Raw genomic sequence first — 20,700 nt, 5'->3', positions numbered from 1 at the left:
TACATATGCACTACGTTGCATTTTTTTTAATATTTATTAAAGGTGGCATTTTCGTAATCCCATTTTTCAAACATTAGTTAAAGCATAAATAACCAATGCAAAATTATAAAGCTTATTGCCATGCAATGTTTTTAAACAATTTGCTTTTCAAGGACTACAGAGAACGGCTGGTTTGCACCACAGCCCTCTACTTCCCAGGTAAATGACAATTTTCTGAATTTTTGACAAACCGCCTACAGGAAAACAATAAAAAAAGGGGCGTCACCTTGTTGCGCTTTAATGGAGAAGAGTTGGGTTATAAAATACATAAATTGGTTTTTTTTTTACACAGGAAATTAACACTTTATATTGCACTGTAAAAAAAATCTGTAGAAATATCAGTATTACTGGGTATTAAATTCAAGTATGTCTGGTGTGGCGAAACATGAAATAAAAGCGCTAGACTTCAATAAAGATTATTATCTCATTTATTATCTTATGTACAAAAATGAGATCATTTTATATCAACTTTACAGAGAGCAAATTTGAAAAAGCAAATAATCGAAATCAAAACGGTTCTTCACATTGCTTGAGGGCTTTGTACATATGTACACATTCTTCTAATCACATATTTTCATCAACAGACACTTCCAAAAATAAATAGCTGACACTCCTCCAGGGTGGAGGACCGGAGAATCCAGACTCGTCTTTTTTTCATACAAATATGCCGATCTCTTCATTCAATCTCTGTAAAGCGTGCAAACATAGCTTTTCGTACGGCATCTTTGTAGGTGTCTGAAGCAGTGAGATTGTAGCTGCTCCCTTTAGTGCCCAAACCAGCTCCTTTCGTTCTTAACTGGGCCTGCGAACAGAAAGACAACAATACCGGTTAACATCTCTTAGTTTCGTTGTTGGCGCGTTTACAACGTTAGGCCACAACTGCCAATAGTCATCGTTAGCGATAAATATTTTGGCGACATTTAAATTGTTTTTGTGCGGATGCCAAATGTTCAATAGGAATCATCTATGAACCCTCCGGATAGAAGAGAAAATAGCGAGTAGTAGTTAGCAGTTGACTACAGTGCCAATATTTACTTTTCATTTAGTGCTAGCAGAGTTTATTTTTGGACCCAGTGGTGCGTTTTTAATATTTTACTAGACACCACCCGCAATGCAAATATTTTTATGCTACTCATACAAGACAGATACTTTTAATGTTACCTTAAATAAATACAGTACATCTATTGACATTAATATGTGACCCAGGTGACATAAAAGATACGTGTCGTACCTCGATGGGTGTTGTAATGCCTTGCTGGTTCCTTCCCAGACCTTTGCCTTCCTTCCAGCCCATAGCCTGAAGCATTTTATTTCCTATGTTGTCGCTGTTCAGTCCATCTTTAGTGGGCTGTTCATAATTTCTGCAAGATACAAAATTGTAGCCAGTTATGTTTACGTCAATCATAACGTGTTGTGCATCATTATAAAGATTATAATAAATATATTATAAAAACTTACATCTCACTGCATTAAAACAAACAGATGAACTTACACTACTGGTGCAGGTTGGGTGAATTTCCTCTTCTTGGGAGCAGGCGGTTCAGGAATGCCGTACTTCTCTCTCCTCTCGGCTGCTCGGTCTCTGTACTTCATCTGTTATGAGGCAAAAAATGCACAATAGTATCACAAACTTAAACTTTATTAAAATAAGCTTGAATAGACCGACAGATGAAACTTCACATACTTCGGTTTCCTTCCTCTCCAACTCCTCCAGCTCAGCTTCACTCAGTTTGGATCTTCTCATGACCTCCAGGTTTTGCTGAAAAATAAACATTTATTTTATAAACCTGTGGAAATGTCTGTGCTGGGTAATAGGTCAAAGTAGTCTTCGAGGAATATGTCCGAAATAGCTCCCTATACCTTCCTTAAATTGTGGACCACCATTTTGTAGTGGTGTCCAAAATTATAGTGCATGTTAGGGCTGTCACAATGATTAAATAATTGTCTCATCGTGATTGTTTACCTTATCGCAATGATTTCAGATCACCGCAATGATTGCACATTTCTTAAAAAACCACAAGGGGGGGCTGCAGCGCATGTATAAATGCAACCGTATCAGATGGCGCTCCTTAACTGATAGTGTAACTCAATAAATTGCATATAAAGGCATTAAATTCAGTGGAAAAAACAGCATTTAAAGAAATGCGGCAAAGCTTTTTAACTGCCAGGTAAAACTGTTCTGATGTAGTCAGTTTATTTTTATTGCATTTTGACACTTTATTGTGTTTATTTCTTATGAAGAATTTTCTGTTTTTGAAAGATATATTCATTAAATTATTACTTTTAAATATGTGTTATGTATATTAATATTTACTGCCAGGTAAACCTTTAATTTTAATTAAACTAAACCTTTAAATTAAAGCCTTTAATTCAAATAATCACAACAATCAACAACAAATAAAAAAAAAATGAGAATTAAATGTCAAAGCAATAAAACAGACAATTAATTGTCATAATCATCACAATTTATTAGGCGATTAACAGTCAGACAAATTTCATAATCATGACAGATCTAGTGCACGTATACAATCCCATAATGCACTGCAATATTAAGTGTACAAGTGATATATACACTCAACAGCTAGCCGATACCCCAACACAAGATGGCACTCGTGTATTGCTTCCGAAGCTTGTGATACATTCACACGGGGCGAAAGCAGCAACGCTTCTCATTTACTTTTAATAAGTGACATCATGCATTGCTGAACTGAATTATGGATCCGTCAATGTCTTGTCATTGCCGGCAGAAGTTTAATCATTTCTCAACATTTCAAGCGCCAATCAGATTGCCTTTTGCAAATAACCTAGCACCAGTCAGCCAATTACATTTATGAAAGACCGGAGGATGTGTTGCGGCCACTGTGATTGGCTGTTGGCCATGTTTCAGATCAGCCTTCCGTCAAGCTTTAACGCTTTTCCCCGTGTGAATGCACTGTAAGTGTCCAAATTTAACCAATTTAAGTGGACTGTATTAGTGAACTAATGTAGGGGGGCTACTTTGGACACAGCCAAGATCTTTCAAAAGTAAGCCTTTATAGCAGTGTAGTAAGACAATTACCTTGTGCAGGTCTGAGAGCTGTTGGTGGCGTAGAAGAGCTTCTTTATTGGGGAACTGTCTCCTGCACAACAGACACGCCATCTTCTTCCAGTCGGTTAATTTATCCTCCATATCGTCCCCGTCTGCAACTTCCTCCGGCTCACTGTCACCGCTGTACGCTGCCACCAACCCCACCTGTAACAGCAGGAGTCGTATTAGTAACCCTAACCTAACTTGAGATTGCATTAGCACATCTCCATCTATAATAGGTTGTAATTTCTGTTCCTGACCTTTGAAAAGGAGTTGTCATCTTCCATGGCTTTAGTTGCTTCTGTCATAAACCTTTCCAGCGCACCCGTCTGCACGGGAAAAAACAATTAAGAAATTAATTATGCACAAAATATCTTTTATATTTAGTTCAACAGGAAATGTGATGCACATCAACTAATACCTTTTTCTCAAAGAGAGTAAAACCGGCATCTGCGGCGGCAGCCTCTCTCCTTTCCTCTTGACTGATGGGCTGAAAGCTGCTCTTGAAGTTTTCCTTCTGTTTGTTCAGACTCTTGGCCCAACGCTCCATGTCCTTTGCAATCTGATACACGGAGACAGAAACAGCACATGCTTAAAGACATTATATGCACACCTATTTTTTCATCTTTTTTGGGGGAAAAGGTTTAAGAAAACGGTCCTTAACCATTTAACTTTTCAGTCTCAAGTGAAATTGTTCTGCAACCAAATTAACTCTTGCAAAATGCAGGTAGTGACAAGTGCATTTACAGAAACTCTCACAGTGTGTACATAACCAAATATTTAAATGTGGATTATGGAAATGACAGGTCTGAAAAAAGAAAAGCCTACAAGGGAAAAAATGCTTCTGTTTGCGCAGTTCAGAAAATGAAAGAGGCACGAGCGACTGCTTACTAGTGTTGCCAGATCTTGCAGAAAAAAAACGAACTAAATCTAAATATTGGGACCAGTCCTTCACTTTAATAACACCATAAAGCCAAAAGCCATAAATGGTTAAGCGCCACAACGGTATGCAAGTACAAAAAATAATATATAAAAATAATATATAAAATAATTTGGTCATAGCTGTAAATGATAACCATGCAGGACATTGCTATGGCGTCAATCATCACATTTTTAGAAGTGAGTCTTGCATTTAAATGTGGTTGGCACACCTGAAAGTTTGCGGCGTGTATGAGACCATTATGTTTGTTTATTTAATAGGGACAATGAAAATTCATGAGTATTACATAAATTTAAAATAGTTCATTTACATCTGCAAATAACACCATATTTACTATTCAATATTAATATTACCTGCTGGGCGGTTTTGCTCTTGGGTTTGTCTTTTTTTTCTTTGCCTTCTTTCGATGGAGTAGTGGAGGATCCAGCTGCGCTTTGCGATTGGTTGTCCCCGGCAGCCACATACGTCTGTTTCTCACTGTCCCAGTACAGATACTGCTGCGTCTGAGAGTTGTAGTAATACTACAGACAACAACAACAACAACAACAGCATTTAGACTTAACACACCCAGACAAGTAACATTCAAACAAGAGCATAACATACATGCGTGTTTGGGTCATAATAAAGGCCGGTACTGGGGTCATAGTAATATCCAGAAGATTCATCGTACTGGTAAGATGATGTGTCTGGGACTGGAAAAAAAGAATCGGAAAGACAATTAAAACGATTGTTTTATGATTGGATGTTTTAATGTTTTAAGTGATGGGTTCTTACTGGCTTGGTTTTCCTGAGAGGTAGCTGTGGCGGCCGTTGCAGCGACTAACGAGGCCGCAGGGGCGGAGATGGTGGCAGCAGCTGTGATTGGTTGAGCTTTGCCTTCAATCTGCACAGCCTGCAATGCCTGACAATGAAAGAGATTTTTTTTTAGACATTTGGCAGATGCATTTATCCATTGCGACTTAAGTGCGATTTATACTTCTGCATCATTGTTTGCATCGATGTGTATAAGTACACATGTAGATCTCTAGTAGGCAACGTCGATGGGCATGTTACAGTAAAAACGTAAAAGCCGAAGAAGAGGCTTTTACGTTTTAAATTTTTACCGCTGCAAGGGGAAATGTGTAGGAGGAAATGTGATGCAGTTTTTTTTTATAGCAAACCAAATCACAGTGCTCGTGGTACACGTAGATCCGACATTTTGTTACATTTTTGGAGAGGTGCACGTCATAGGGTACTCGTCTATGCGTAGGCTATGGAGTACAATCCACGCAGAAGTATAAATCTAGTTTATTACAAGTTATACATTTAATCATTATGCGTGTTTCCATGGTTCGAACGCACAACCTTTTGCGCTGCTAATGCAATGCCCTTCCACTAAGCTATACAGGAACACATTATAATACAAGTTAAATACAAGGAGTGTGAAGTTTCACCTGAGTAGCTGGTTGGCTGATGATATGAGGTTGATAAACCTGAGCGCCCTGAGAGATCACGACTCCAGCAGCGGTTGGAAGAACTTTTACTCCAGGAGCAGCTGGAAATAAACATACAAATCTTTATGAGTGACCCAAAACCCTGATATATAATTTCTGGATGGCCAAAGTTGGCAAAATAATCAAAAAACCCAGGTAAAATTCTCCAATGAATGGCAAGGAGAGGATTACCTCCAAGTATGCCGTTACCCAGGGAAGGATCCACAACTCCAGCTTGCTGCTGGTAGTATGCCTGATACTCCTAAACATCATATCAGAAATAATTAGTTCATATGAGCAACCCCAAACTATTTATATTATATTTAATAACGTTAATCTGCAGACCTGTGAAAAAGGTACGTATCCCTCTTGCAGGTAGCTGTATTCTGATGCAGGGTCAACACTTTGCTGGGGCTGTAAAATAAAAATGTGGTTAGCTATTTATATTTTATTCTTTGATGTTTTAATGGTAATTTAAAGCGTTTTGTACCTGACTAGAGGACCACTGAGCAGCTGCAATAGCCGTGCTGGCAACCGAAAAGGCACTGACGCGGTTCCCATCTGGCAATAACAAGTCCCTAAAAACACATACTTAATTATTAATCAAGCTGAATAATATTAAAGACAGCTAATGTTTCATAAAATCATCACAAGGTCACAAACGAATAGTATGCACATACTTGCGGGCGCTTTTGGCGTAGTCGACCCCGATGGTCTTGCCATCCAGCTTAAGAGGAGGCTGCAAGCCCTGCAGGATGGTTAAAAGCTGAGACGCTTCCTGCAAAACCACATAAATGTTATTATAGTATGTGCTCAACACAAACAAAAGAGGTACAACATGCATGCTTTAAATAAATGTTACTTTGGTCAATGATATCTGTTTAAAAGGATGTTTACATAAAAAGAGATTTATAGATTAAGGAAGGATAAAATAGAAAACAGATAATAGGTACCAAAGGTGAAGCCAGCTGGACGAAGGCAAAACCTCTGTTCTGTCCGGTCTGTTTGTCTTTAATAAGGCGGATATTGCCAGGTGAGAGGTTGGCGTAAGGTGCAAGTGCGGTCAGTATGGCTTCAACAGTCGAATGAGGTGCGATGTTTCTCAAGATAATGGCTGTTAATACAATTTCGACATTAATGCCAAGTACTATTGATTATATATTTAAATTAATCACAATTTCCACATTTAAAAGTAAAACTTCCTTACTGTCACCATAGTAATCACCACTGGGTTGGGCGTCTGTAGTACCTGTGGCGTTACTGGACTCTGAATCTGATGGGAAACATGGAGAACAAAACACTGAATTTCTGTACAGAAACTTATCTGATATGAGTCAAAAACGATGATCTGCAAAAGTGATCAATCGATATGGGTGTGACTGAAGCCTTTATAGCAATTTACAGAAGATTTGTGAAACTAAATAAACATTTATTGTGGAAAAATATTTATGAACATATCTCAACTCTTTCCCCGCCATTGCAGATTTATCTTGTCAATCTGCAGTTCCGCTATTATCCACCAGGTGACTTCGGCAACTTAAACCCGAAGTATCGCCCTAGGGCCCTATGTTTTGAGGATCGTTCCGAATCTGATCTTAATCAAAGGTCCTTTAAAAATGGAATTATCTCAGCTTTTTGTTCAAAATTTGGTGTTTTTGAAGAAAGCTACCCATATTTTAGGGGTGATAGACAACTGATAAAGGTAGGATATAATGTTTTTGTTTTTTTTTTGAAAGCAGAGGGTCTGTTCTTTCATTTAATATATTGTATGTTTAGATATTTAAAAAAATAGCATTTTCTGGGAGGCATTAAACTTTTGTAAAAATCATGAAAAATGTTAGCGAGGAGTACTTGAAAAATATTGTAAATGAAATACGTTTTTGTGTAGCTTTCTCTTGCAACTTCACCCAGTAACCGGCTGTTTTACTTTTTAACTTCAATGTATAGGATATTATTTATATAAATTTTTTTATGTTCTTTATTTTTTGCTTGTATGTATTTATGTAAAAAGCATATAAAAATTAAAAATATCAGTTGCTTTATTTTTAACATGTGCTCGAAAGCATGTAGCTTGGCAGCAAAACACGTAGACAAAAAAAGGTACTCACTTTTATGTCAAGTTAAAAAGTGAATATAAATAAATAAATAAATAAAAATAATAATTATTATTATTATTATAATAATAAGTCCGAGTGTTTTTATTACGAACAACTAATTTAAGGAACAGAAAGATGCCGATAACAAAAGCCAAATATCGGCCCGATATATCGGTGACCGCAATATATCGGCCTATCCCTAATCCGCAAAACAACCTTTATTTGGTTTATCTGCTAAACATTTTTAATATTAATAGTTCCAACTCCCAAATCTAGAATATTTTACTATAAAGGATCACTGATTAACAACAGACACCTCAAAAAATGATTACCGTATTATTAAGCCCATGTGAAGATATTTCAGAGAAAGGTTTCTAAAAGCATTATAAATATATATTGCTAAAACACATTACAAAGACTGTACTACGTAGTACTGAATTTTGGAGTTACGCCGTTAAACAGTTTTCACATTTCTGTGTTCAGATTATTTGGGAAGGGGCTAAAATGGTGGCTCAATGATACTCTGTAGCAACCAAGGGGTTTGATTTATGAAAGTGAGAATAATCCTTTAATATCAGACTTTACACAGACTTGAATATAAAACTGTACAGCACTGCCCCCTATGTTATTATTTAAAAAAAAAATCCTTGCACATGATGGTGTTGGACTGGATCATCAAGATGGGTGCAGACAGCGGCTTCCAGATTGTAGAGCTACTTACCCGCTTTAGCGGCGCCACACCTGAAGCACTTCAGTCTCCTCCGAAAATTGTATAGGCCACACTGTAAGCAACCGGTCATAGGGTTTTAATTCACACCTCTACTATGGTGCACCAGGTTACAATTACACTAAAGTGGCTTGAGAACTTACCAAAATGCAAACATAAAGAGGACAATTTGAAAAATTAAAGACGTAAATGTCTAAAAAAAAAAAACTATGGCACTACTATTAAGCTATGTTGGAGTTATGTCAGTAACGTCTGTAGCTCACTTTTCCAAAGCAAATATGAATAGGAAAGATCTGGCAAAAATTTTAGCAGCTTGGGATTTATGTTTTGCAGTAGTTACATAATGTAGAGAAGTCCAATACATCTTCGAGCATTGGCGCATGTAACTTACCGAATTGCAGAGCCAGTCCTCAAACTTGTGACGGTTGTTGCTGTAGTGCATTGCAACGGTCTTGCCTTGAATGACCAGCAGTTTCTGGAAGAACAAGAAAGGTTCTTGGTTATTTCTTTTTCTGTGAATGTTTTGATCTCAGCCCAAGAATAACCACATAAGCCACCAAGGTTTGGGGTGAGGATCGCCCAGGAGCGTTTAACGCATATGAGGAGTGTGTAAGACGGTGTGTGTTTGTGGTGTTTGGGACCCGAGTGTCCGGATGGGGCCGGAACAGAGTGTAAAAAAGCAGTCCTTGTCTAATGTGGTGGGTGGGGGCTTCGAGGCCTTCAAGAGGAGGCATAATAAAAGTTTCTCTGCGCATTTTCTTTTACTTTTAAAAGCTAATAATTCAAGGCTCAGATCAGGTAAATATAGCACAAGAAATGCTAACACTTAGCTTTAAACATCTTGCCCAAACCTATTAGCACTACTTGTTTACACATCAAGCATTGTCACAATTTTTTGTCACTTAAAACCCAGTCATTCCCTCTTAAATACAGAGACTGGAATCACGTTTTTAACCCGTGCAAACAAACAGAGCTCTGTAAAGTTTAAAGTGACTTAAAGCCATAAAGGAACTCCATCAAATTGCTCGATGTTTTGGTCACACCTTGCCTTCAAAAATCAGGGGCTCTGGTCCAATATTGTCCATATAGTCTGCTGGGGCAGCAACTTTTTTTCTTTTACTATTTTGCAATATTCCCCAGAGCAAAAGCTAGACTTTGTGATTAGGAAGCAACCTGATTGGTCTCCATCCATCGGGTAGCATCTTGCAAGTGATAAAACTCCACGAAGGCGAAACCTCGGCTTATACCTAGAGAGGCATTCAGATATACAGACGGGAGGTGTGTTAGTTTATATGGTTCAGTGGTACAACATTCAAACTCTGTCACAAACTGCTTCGTGACCCCCTTGGCCCAGAGAGGCCAAAGAGATGTAGTAGGGGTTGCCTGGGAACTTTTACCATAGCAACAAATCCTAATCTTATCTAGGTACTGGTCTTAGGTTGACAGAGTAGATCGTACCACAAATTAAAAATTAAACAAACAGTCATAAAAACAACCGGATCAAAGTATTTAAACAGGATAGTACTTAGAAGACCTTTTATATGCTTGCTCTTATTTAAGGTTGAGGAAGTTGCATGGTTAGCAACACGTAACACTAACTGGCGTATAAATACACAAGTCACTTTTGAGCCACACAAAAACTTACCTCAGATCTAAATGACAACAAAATTAAACATTTTTTCTGTACTCGTGAAACTACCCTAGCTCTGGTAACGTTGCTATGGCAAAAGGAGTTTGAGCGGAAGCAGGTTGGCCCAGTGGACACAGGTTTGTTTGGGGTAGGAAAGAACCGTGGTACATAAGCCTCACCTGTCCTCTTTTTCATCAGCCGCACATCCATCGGCTTTGGTCCGTCCAGCTGCTCGATTGCTGTTCGAATCTGCGGATTTAATTAAGATAGTAAATGTAAAAATACAAAATATTTAGTTTCTTTCTGCGCATGACACACAAACAATTTCACCAGTGGTCAGCTGACCTAATGAAGACCGTCTGAAAGTTTTTAACTGGGCCACAACTGATGTTTGTAAGGATTTAAAGTAGAAATGCACCGATATTTATTTTTTCCACAGATATCGGTACCGATTAGTTGGAGTGATCTCTGCAGATACCGATAGTTTGGTTGTTTATTAACTTGCATTAATTAACAAAATTCTGAAGATTAAATTGTCACATAATGACAATTAATACTGAACACCAAACTAGTAAAATTGATAGAAAAATGGCTTTTATCGTCCGATACGGATTATTGGCCCCATGCATTTCTAATTTAAAGAAATTAAATTCATGGAAATTGACAAGGATTAGTTCTGTAAACCTGATGTAAAATCAAATGCCTAAATTATAGTAAATGCAACGATTAACCAGCCATAAATTTAAATCTTTTAAAAAATGTGAAAATCGATATCTGCTCATTTGCTTGCAAAAAGCATTAGATCATGAAAAATCATGATTGGTGCAGCACTACTAAATTATACAATTTATAACAACATCAAAGCATTCTGGGGCATATGAACCCTAATATGAGGAAATGTAGAGTTTGAGGTTATGGGCCAAAGCCAGAAAACTTACATCTGCCTCTGCTGTATTCATGGGCAGACCTCGGAGCATGATGGTTTTGCTCTCCTTCTCATCAGCTGGGTCTCCTCTGTAATCATGCTCAGAGTAATCACCATCAGAGTGATGTCCATCATCAGATCCATCGCTGCTGCGACGTTTCCTCCCTCGCTATTAAACAGTCGCGAATTAAGTAAAGTTAGCACCATTCTGTCAAAATGTCATATAACAAATGAACACATAAAGCAGTCCTTACCTCTGGACTGTCCCTGCTCCAATATCGATCACTTCTATCACTTCTTTCACCATCATAACGATCGCTACGGCGATCGTCACTCCAGCGATGCGAATCGTATCCTCGATCGTCTCGATCACGGCGGTCTCTGCGGTCATCGTCACGGGATTGCTCCGAGCCATACCTGCCGCTACGCTCTGTACGGCTGACCCTTATAAAAACGACAATTCTTCCTTAATCCCAAATTTTTTGATACGGTTGACAGATTACATACCTGAATATATAAAATCAAACACTTACCGTTTATCTGCACCCATTCTAGTTTCTCAATCCCCCTTAAAAACAGAGAACACTATCAGCACATTATGAAGATGGAGCCAATTTATTCAACTATACATGCGTCCAGTTGTCAACATCTGGACTTGATCTACATTGTACTTCTACAAATTAAGGTCATGGGTTTAACTCCCAGCACTTCGGATAAAAATGTGTGCCAAATGCATAAATGTAAATAAATTTTAATGTCACACATTTGGTAGTAGGAACTTCTATAACTTATAAAACATTTAAAGCCAATACTTAATTTGGCAGTAATACAGTGAGTTAAATGGGACTTTTTTCCAAGACGGCAAATAAATCTTTGGAGTCCCCAAAGTACATATGTGAAGTTTATGTGAATTTATTATAGCAAGTTAAAATGTTCACTTTGTATGCGTGTGCAAAAACTTAATGGCAGTGCCGTGGTTAGATAGTGCAGATTAAGGGGCGGAATTATCCCCTTCTGACATCACCAGGGAAGCCAAATTTCAAATGACCTATTTTTCACATGCATCTGGAGATTGGTTTACCAAAACTTAGTTACTGGGTTGATCTTATTCACATTTTCTAGGTTGATAAAAGCACTGGGGACCCAATTATAGCACTTAAACATGGAAAAAGTCAGATTTTCATGGTATGTCCCCTTTAAATTCAACAACATTGTATTTATTTACACAGGGTTCCCACTCAAAGTCAAATTTCCTGACTTTCACAAACTATCAAGGTGAATTTCCATGACCTATGTCCGGGACGCCGAGAGCCTGGATAATGTAGTGTACATCCTTAGTTTATAAAATAAAGCTTAAATGCGTAAAATGAGTAAACATAATAAATATCAGTTTAAATTGTGGTCAGCGCAGACTTGGAAACGGAAATGGTATTTCTTATATCACAAGTTAACAAGCGGATTACATTTTGATAAATGAGAACTAAAATTTAAAGCAAATATTTAAAACAAACCAAAATCCCTGATATTACAAGACTTAAAATAATATAAAAATCCCCGACTCTATCTCTTGTCTGGAAAAGACCTTAAAAAATTCCATGATATTCTAGAAATTCCATAAGCCCAGGGATCCTGTTTACAGTGAAAGACATTGGTGTGCTATCTCACTATTGTAAAGATCCATTCATGGACGAATATATCGAGCAGGCCGATAAACCGGGCATTTATGCATTATCGGTGTAATTTAATCGGTTAGCTTGATAGACAGACAGCGTCGTTGTTGCAATAACTTGCATTATGTAACATTTCTGCTGCATAACTTTTTTGGTTACAACTGTTCGTAACCTACACAGATTTGTCTACTTAAATTACATCTATTACTCATTACATAACGTGGTAAATGGCATGTCGTTACATACTAAGTTTAACAACGAGCTGCAACAATAACGATCATGCATTACATAAAAAGTAAAAGTAACTTACTGTGGTGGTATCATGGTACAACGACGGTATCGGATTATTATACCATTGTAAAGTCATATATACCACCTTACTATTTGATTAACATGCACATGCACAGTGATATTTACATAGTACGCCAATGGGTACTCTGTGGACTCCGTTTATGTAACGTTAATGGTAGAAGAACAAGGTACACATCAAAATGGAGACTGCCGTCGGGTTGTCGTCTGAAAAGGTGACAAACATCCAAATACTATCCGAAACATCGATAACTTACCAGATATATTTCAACTAAACGTTGAAACAAACGTTTCTCAAAGTCTGAGAAATGTTACGACAGAAAACCGATCCCTTCTGTGCAAAAATCTGACTTTATCCGTCGACGACTCATTCGATGTCATCGGCAGCTAAAATGGTCTACGGCTTCTCCTTCCCAGAATGCCTGGCGATATGATGACAGATTGGACTGTTGCATTGTGGGTAATGTAGTTTATTTTAGACGTTTCCTTGGTTCCTTAAATCCAAATTTGCATGTGTGACAGTAGACTAGACAGTACGTTAGTATCAATTTGCTCTTTTTTCTCTTTGACAGGTTTCCAAAGAAAATAAACATCTAACGTACAGGGGCGTAGTTTCTGTCAAAACTAGTAATTAAGTTTAACCCTCCATGATTTATACCATGATTAAAAAAAAAACATGTGACAATTTAACCCTCCAATGTTCAAAAGGTGTTTCAAGGTTTATGTAAATTTTAGACTGAACCTAAAACAGAAGTGTACCCTTGTTAGGACGTACTTATTAAAATTATAGCTAAAAGATCAAATACAATTGTTAAATATATAAATAGTTTAAAAACCTTCCAGTTTTTTAAATTTTCAGTCAACATTAACAACAATATTTACTGTTTAACAATAAGAATTTAAGGGGAAACAACGTTAGATCTTGTTAGGGCATACTTATTAAAATTATAGCTAAAAGATCATATGGATAAAGTTGTTATATAAAACATTTCATTTTCAAAAGTCAACATTAACAACAATATTTACTGTTTAACAATAAGAATTTCAGGGGGAACCACGGGAGTGGTTTCTCTCGAATTAATCTTTCACTGTTTCGAATCAGTTCATTCATTTCAATAAACCTGTTGAACGAGACGAGTGACTTAATAATTACCCTTATTTTTTATTACCTTTATTATAAAATCAATTTTCAAGACAAATACTAATATTTATGACATTATTTATAGCTTAAACATAAAAATATTTATTTATTAACCGCGAATCGGTTCAAACGAATCACTTACAAGAGCCACCTCAAACGAGTGATTCGTTTTGCAATCCTCATATGACAGCTGCCACCGGAGCGCGCAGGGTCATTTAAGATGAGACAGTTGAACAAATAAGCTGCACAGTTTATGACCATTATAAGAAAACCAAACACTTGAAAAATGTAAAGAGGAACTTTTGACTTTCGATTACCTTATGGTTAAACTTGACACACGTGAACCGGATTCCTGTTCGCTGAAGAAGATGAGGATGAGAATAAAGCAAGAATGACATGTGAGTAAAACAACAGCGATAGTTCTCTTATGAGCCATATTGAGCACAAACTCTTCAACTAAAATAATGGTACTCTATTACTATGGTTAAAGTAAAAGAAAATATAAAGATAGCTTAGGTATTACTACGGTTTATGGTTTGTGGCGTGTTCAGACGCGCATACTTGATTGATTTGTTCAGTTAGTTTTTCAGTGAAAAACGACTGCAGTGTTTTTGTAAATACATTACATCTTTAAGGGCATCAACTCATAGTTAATATTTCAATGATAGTAGATTATCCATTTATTAAACAATAATAAGACATTATGCAGCACACGTTTCACCCATAGTTTTGTTGTCAGTTGTCTATGTTTAACTAATATTTGAATATTGTTTCAGAGTAGTGACTGAAAACATATTTTTGCATACGTTTTGCATGGATTGTTGTAATGAAAACAGCATAGTTCTTCATAAAATAACGACATTTGGGTAATGAACAAAAACATAGATATACCAACATTTCATGTTTGTGTATGAAAGTAATTGTAATGTAAGGGTTCATTTTTTTCTTAAAAAACCTAATAGCATGAGTTTATATTAAATGCATTTTGAACTTCAGATGGATATGAAGTGATTAAAACCGCATGTATGGGTGTATAAATGCAGGTACATTATTTTTCTGCTTTTTCAAAAGGTTATATTTTAATAATCTCTATAATTTGGTACCCATTGTCATTGATCACAAGATGTACAGAACATAATATGAGTCAGTGTCAAATCTGTTACCGTCAACTCTGTTACCAAGGTAGAGTAACAGTGGCGACCATGTAACATACACACTTAAGCACGCACACACACAGAATTGGCACGGACTAAACAGGAAATCAATATTTTCACAAAAAATATACTGTTATGGCATACATATTTTGATACATGACAAGTACCAAATTACTAAAATAATAAAAAAATTAACTATAAATTATGTTACTGTCCAACTCTGTTAACAAGGTAGAGTAACAGTGGTGACCGTATTTAACACACACAATTGCACACACACATACAAACACTAGTTTGGACAACAGGAAATCATAATTTTCATCTATATAAGAAACTTTTCAAAGAAAAATATTACACACACACACGGTAACAGAGTTGACAATAACAGAATTGACAACGAATAATTCTGACAACAGGAAATTATGATTTTCATCTACAAGACACTTTTCACAAACACATTATATTGTTATGGCCTGTAACATCTTGTGATCCATGACAACGAGTACCAAATTATTAAAATAATAAAAAATATAACTATAAATTCTGTGACTGTCCAACTCTGTTACCAAGGTAGAGGAACAGTGGTGACCGTATGTAACAAACACACACACACAGAATTGAAACTGACTAGTTTGGACAAAAGGAAATTATGATTTTAATCTATATAAGAAAATTTTCAAAGACAAATATTACACACACACATGGTAACAGAGTTGACAGTAACAGAATTGACACTGACTAATTATTTCTGACATCAGAAAATTATGATTTTCATCTACAAGATACTTTTCACAGAAACATATCACATTGTTATGGCCTGTAACATCTTGTGATCCATGACAATGAATACCAAATTATTAAAATAATAAAAAATATAACTATAAATTATGTTACTGTCCAACTCTGTTACCAAGGTAGAGGAACAGTGGTGACCGTAGTAACAAACACACACACACACACACACACACAGAATTGAAACTGACTAGTTTGGACAACAGAAAATCATGATTTTCATCTATATAAGAAACCTTCCAAAGAAAAATATTATACATACACACGGTAACAGAGTTGACAGTAACAGAATTGACACCGACTAATTCTTTCTGACATCAGAAAATTATGATTTTCATCTATAAGACACTTTTCACAGAAACATATTCAGATCCATGACAATGAATACCAAATTATTCAAATACTAAAAATATAACCATTTAAAAAAGCAGAAAAAATACTGACTTTGGAGACCAGATGCACCTGTCATAATATAATCACCAGTATGATGATCATACAAAAATAGAAGTAGTTGTAGATAAGGTGTAGTCAACTACCCATTAGGTTTGACTGACTTTCTCTTGTATGAAACCTCCTTGGCATCATAAATATTTAACCTCAGGGGCATTAAGGGGAAGTTATGGCAGAAATTAAAGTACGGCTCTTTTCCTGGTTTTAGTAAGCTATTGTTGAGCGTTGACTTGACGACGTCACACTGAACAGTTTTTAATTTGTCAATCCTTTTGCTTTTAGCCCCTTTGCCCTCTTCAGTTTCGCCATCATGGTCCAACGTCACCAGCCATCTGAACCCTAACAAGACGACGTGCGATGAAAACGAAAGCTTCAAATATTTGGCATACACCATCACATACAGCATCGTTTTCCCCATTGGAGTCATCAGTAACTGTGTAGCTTTGTATGTATTCTGCTGTCTGACTTCAAAGAAGACGGCCAACACTGTATTTATGACTAACCTGGCCATTTCCGATGCTGGCTTTTCCTTGACATTGCCCTTCCGTCTGGTTTATTACTTCAGAGGCTGCCAGTGGGATTTCCCGGACTGGCTTTGTCGCTGGTGCGTCTTTTCCTTTTACCTCAATCTCTACACCAGCGTACTGTTTCTCACGGGACTAAGCGTGCTACGGTACATCGCCGTAGTTCACCCCATCAAAGCCAAGTCCCTGATCACTGTACGTCGGGCAAGCCTGGCATGTTTGGGCATCTGGATTTTTGTCTCCTGCTTGTCGTCACCTTTTCTCATGTCAAGTACTATATGGCGTGAGGAAAAGTGGCGCTGCTTTGAGCCTGGAAATGACAAATCTTGGATGCGCATATTTATTTTGAACTACGTGGGGATATTTTTCGGATTTTTGATTCCTTTTATTACAATACTAGCCTGCTATGGCTGCATCATGTGCAAACTCGTCCTGGGAGGTAAAATCGGCAATAGAAAGCGGAACACCCGGCAACGTACGGTGTATTTGATCGCAGTCGTCCTGTGCACGTTCCTGGTGTGTTTCCTGCCTTATCACGTAGCCCGAACGATTCACCTTCATGCCAGGGTGTCAGGGAAATCCTGCGAGGTCATTGAGATGCTGCTAAGAGTTCTGGTCATCTCGCTCTGCACGGCAGCATCCAACAGTTGCTTCAATCCTTTGCTGTACTACTTTGCAGGAGAGACCTTTCGTTCTACCATTCGTAGAGGATCAGATAGGGGAACGGCCAGTTCATTACGCCACAGTAGCAACCAGTCTTTTCGAATGAAGATTTCTGACACCTGGGACAGTATGAGGCGTAAAAACTACCAGTCGCCTTGCTCGTAAACAGCCGCTTTAAAACTATCTGAACTGCGTCAATTTGATTTAAAGCATTGATGACTGACAAAGTTGACTACTCATTATATAATACATCACCACAACAATCACCAGTCCTCTTAGGAAGCAATCACAAATTAGATTTGATCTCAATTGCATCTCCTAGACGGAGGAAGAAGACAAATGGAAATTCAAAACAAATTTGCTGGAACTTTAACTCTAGTCAGTTTGATAAAAGACAGGAAGACAATGTAATTGTACATGATTATACTTTAGATACGCTGTATATCAGCCCATTCTCATGAAATGCGTATAAATAGCACGCAGTGGGTTATATTGTTTTTTTTACATCGCATCCTAACCCAAACCCCAATTCTAACCCCAACTCCAAGCGACCATGGTTTAAAAATAGTCAAAACATGAAGAAACCTAGACACCCTAAGCAAATCCCAAATCTAACCCCAAACCCAAGTGAGAATGGTTTAAAAAATGAAAAACCAATAAATAAAATGACACAAAGTAAAAGGGAAGGAGTGGTGTGTCACATGCAAGCAAAATTGGAATTTGGTGTATGTATTGCACAACTTTTCAACTGCGTGCGATTTATACGCATTTTATGAAAATGGGTTGACAAGATAGAATAAGAAAATTGTGACTGAATTTTAAATGCAAATGTATGAATTGTCAACATTATGTTACTAAAGAATGTTATTTAAACTTTTTCATTGCATAATTATTAATTACCAAGTCTATGCATTTATGAAGGTCTCTACAGGATGAATTTAACCATTTTATTACCACTGACAAATTATTTTTCTTCTGTATTGTTTAAACAAGTTGGGGTTATGGGCTGTTTATTGTGAATCACTACTTAGCTCTCTGGTATACTGTATACTACTGATATTTATAATAATAATAATATAGCATGCAAGCAGTGTGCAATGATTAATAATTGATACTGTTATGGTTTATTGTTGTCACATGATGTAACTACATTCCGTTTTTATTGAATCCAGTTATATTAGTTTATTTGCATTTTTGAGTTAATGTAAAAATGCCTTTCTTTACAGTCACATCAAATAATGAGTCATAAGAGAGATGTTGAAATAATGTCTGACTTCTATTTTTATCACACTAAAAAATCAAGTAAAGTGCATTATGGGAAACAGTATCCAATGCATTGTGCAATGTATACGGTGCATGCAGACAGAAATTGTGCACAATACCACTAATATGCATTTTTATTTAGACTCGCAGTATAAATTTTACATGCAAATCTCTCAATGGAATTAGTTTGTACAAATGTAGACTACCTTCAAAATAACTTAAGCTGCATGGTATGCATATTGTGCATGATTTCAATATGCGCACAATAATAGATGACCTATTACATTTCCTCATATCTGTTTTTAAATAAAGTCAGTGTTAGTCTGGGGCTCTATTTAGATGAGTTTATCCCAAGAAACAGGAAAAGATCTTCAAGATAAGTACAAACAAACAGGAAAGAGAAAAGAAATATCCAATTACCAAGGCACTTTTATATCTAGTTACTACTTAAGCATTCCTGGCCATAATGGTTTTGGGGAAAAAAATTACATTCAGCTTTGAAAGTCTGAATTATTAATGGCATGGATTTAACATATGCCTGGAAACAATACCAAAGGCTTGGCTTTACACTGACAACATTGTGCATTTACTGAAGGAGCACATTTGTTAAAGGGGACGAGACCATTATGGGGATCTGTGTTTGCATTTGCACTTAAAAAAACACCTAAAAATGAAACATTTTTGCTCACACCGACAAAAAGTCAATTTCAACATGCTATTATAGTTGATTTATGGGGTATTTTGAGCTAAAACTTCACTTTTTACATCTTATAAAAGTCGTGTGGCATGTCCCCTTTAATGCTATAGAGATTTGTTGTTAAACCACATAATCTACAGTAACTTCACAGCTCTTTCCCATTTTGATGTTTTGTACGAACAACAAAGCGATTTTGCAGCCTTATGTGAACAGTTTCTGCCACCCGATTGGCTGACATTTGCATTAACAAGCTGATGTCCAGGTGTAACCAATTAAAAAGCCCAAGGCAAGACTTAAAAAAGACTGTTTCTCTACTTCTTCTGAAAATAAAGACCAATTGAGTCAAATACCAGGCATTTATTAGGAGTCACATAAACAACGTTTATTCTTTTCCAAAGAATGCAGGTGTTGAAATCTTCAGCAAAATTTATGCCTATACTTGGTGTGAAACCAAATGAAAGCATGCAAATTTTGAATATGCCAAACAGGATTTTGGACGACTCGTATTAAGAATGGGTTTAATCAATGGAAAATGTAAGAAAAATCATTTTGATTATAAGCTGCACTTAGAGACAAAACCAGGCATTTCATGATCCATTTCCAGACCTAGATTAAGACTAAACTGATTGAGTCCTAGACCAAAACCTATTTACTTTAAAATGGTAAATATAAATGAATAAAATAAGCCATCACTGGGGTGGTACACTTTTTACAGGGTTACTTATATTATTTTACAAACAAACATTACAAAAAACAATTCTGGTGTGCCTTTTTACGACAAACAATGGCACTGATATATGTTAACAAATATCAGTACATGGTGTTTTTAAATTAAGGCAACTTGAACATGCATTAGTCTGGGACTAAGATAAGCCCTGTCCAGGGAACTGCCCCAAAGAGTTCATTTTAGTACTACAAAGGTACCAAATATATACACATCTGTACATAAATTGACCTTTTTAAAGGGTACCGCTGCCCCAATGACAGCTTGTGACCATTTTTCTGAAAGTGTAAAGGTAACCAATATCTTTACTATAACTAGTAGTATAATTGTCAGTATATACTTATAACCCTTATAACTTATAACAGAGCCCTATAAAAATAAATAAAACTAGGGTTTCCAAAATGAATGACCCAGCAA

At 36.7% G+C, this 20,700-nt stretch overlaps 2 protein-coding genes across 3 annotated transcripts; one reads left to right on the top strand and one right to left on the bottom strand.

The window, feature by feature from the left end:
- Positions 1–451: 451 nt before the first annotated feature.
- Positions 452–13,293, bottom strand: rbm5 (RNA binding motif protein 5). 2 transcript variants are annotated; one of them, XM_065279558.2, is made up of 25 exons: positions 13,133–13,293; positions 11,430–11,464; positions 11,151–11,340; positions 10,910–11,065; positions 10,151–10,220; positions 9,515–9,588; positions 8,733–8,816; positions 8,336–8,396; positions 6,726–6,791; positions 6,472–6,632; positions 6,199–6,296; positions 6,009–6,096; positions 5,864–5,932; positions 5,711–5,780; positions 5,480–5,580; positions 4,821–4,947; positions 4,650–4,738; positions 4,400–4,567; positions 3,528–3,668; positions 3,367–3,435; positions 3,098–3,271; positions 1,724–1,798; positions 1,532–1,632; positions 1,271–1,400; positions 452–841 (listed from the first exon to the last, which is right to left on the bottom strand). In XM_065279558.2, exons 2-25 carry the CDS (start codon positions 11,444–11,446, stop codon positions 716–718), a joined length of 2,505 nt encoding a protein of 834 aa, XP_065135630.2. In that variant the 5' UTR covers positions 11,447–11,464; positions 13,133–13,293; the 3' UTR covers positions 452–715. The 2 variants fall into 2 exon arrangements, with proteins under 2 accessions (XP_065135630.2, XP_065135631.2); XM_065279559.2 differs by having other exon boundaries at positions 11,151–11,334.
- Positions 13,294–14,187: 894 nt separating this feature from the next.
- cysltr3 (cysteinyl leukotriene receptor 3) lies at positions 14,188–19,844 on the top strand. The gene is made up of 2 exons (XM_065279555.2): positions 14,188–14,414; positions 16,695–19,844. The coding sequence occupies exons 1-2, from the start codon at positions 14,408–14,410 to the stop codon at positions 17,762–17,764; spliced, it is 1,077 nt and encodes a 358-aa protein (XP_065135627.2). The 5' UTR covers positions 14,188–14,407; the 3' UTR covers positions 17,765–19,844.
- The last annotated feature ends 856 nt before the right edge of the window (positions 19,845–20,700 follow it).

Source organism: Paramisgurnus dabryanus, chromosome 7 (assembly GCF_030506205.2).
Source record: "Paramisgurnus dabryanus chromosome 7, PD_genome_1.1, whole genome shotgun sequence".
Lineage (NCBI taxonomy): Eukaryota > Metazoa > Chordata > Actinopteri > Cypriniformes > Cobitidae > Paramisgurnus > Paramisgurnus dabryanus.
The sequence above is the reverse complement of the archived record's forward strand: the minus strand, read 5'-3'. Positions and strand labels throughout refer to the sequence as shown.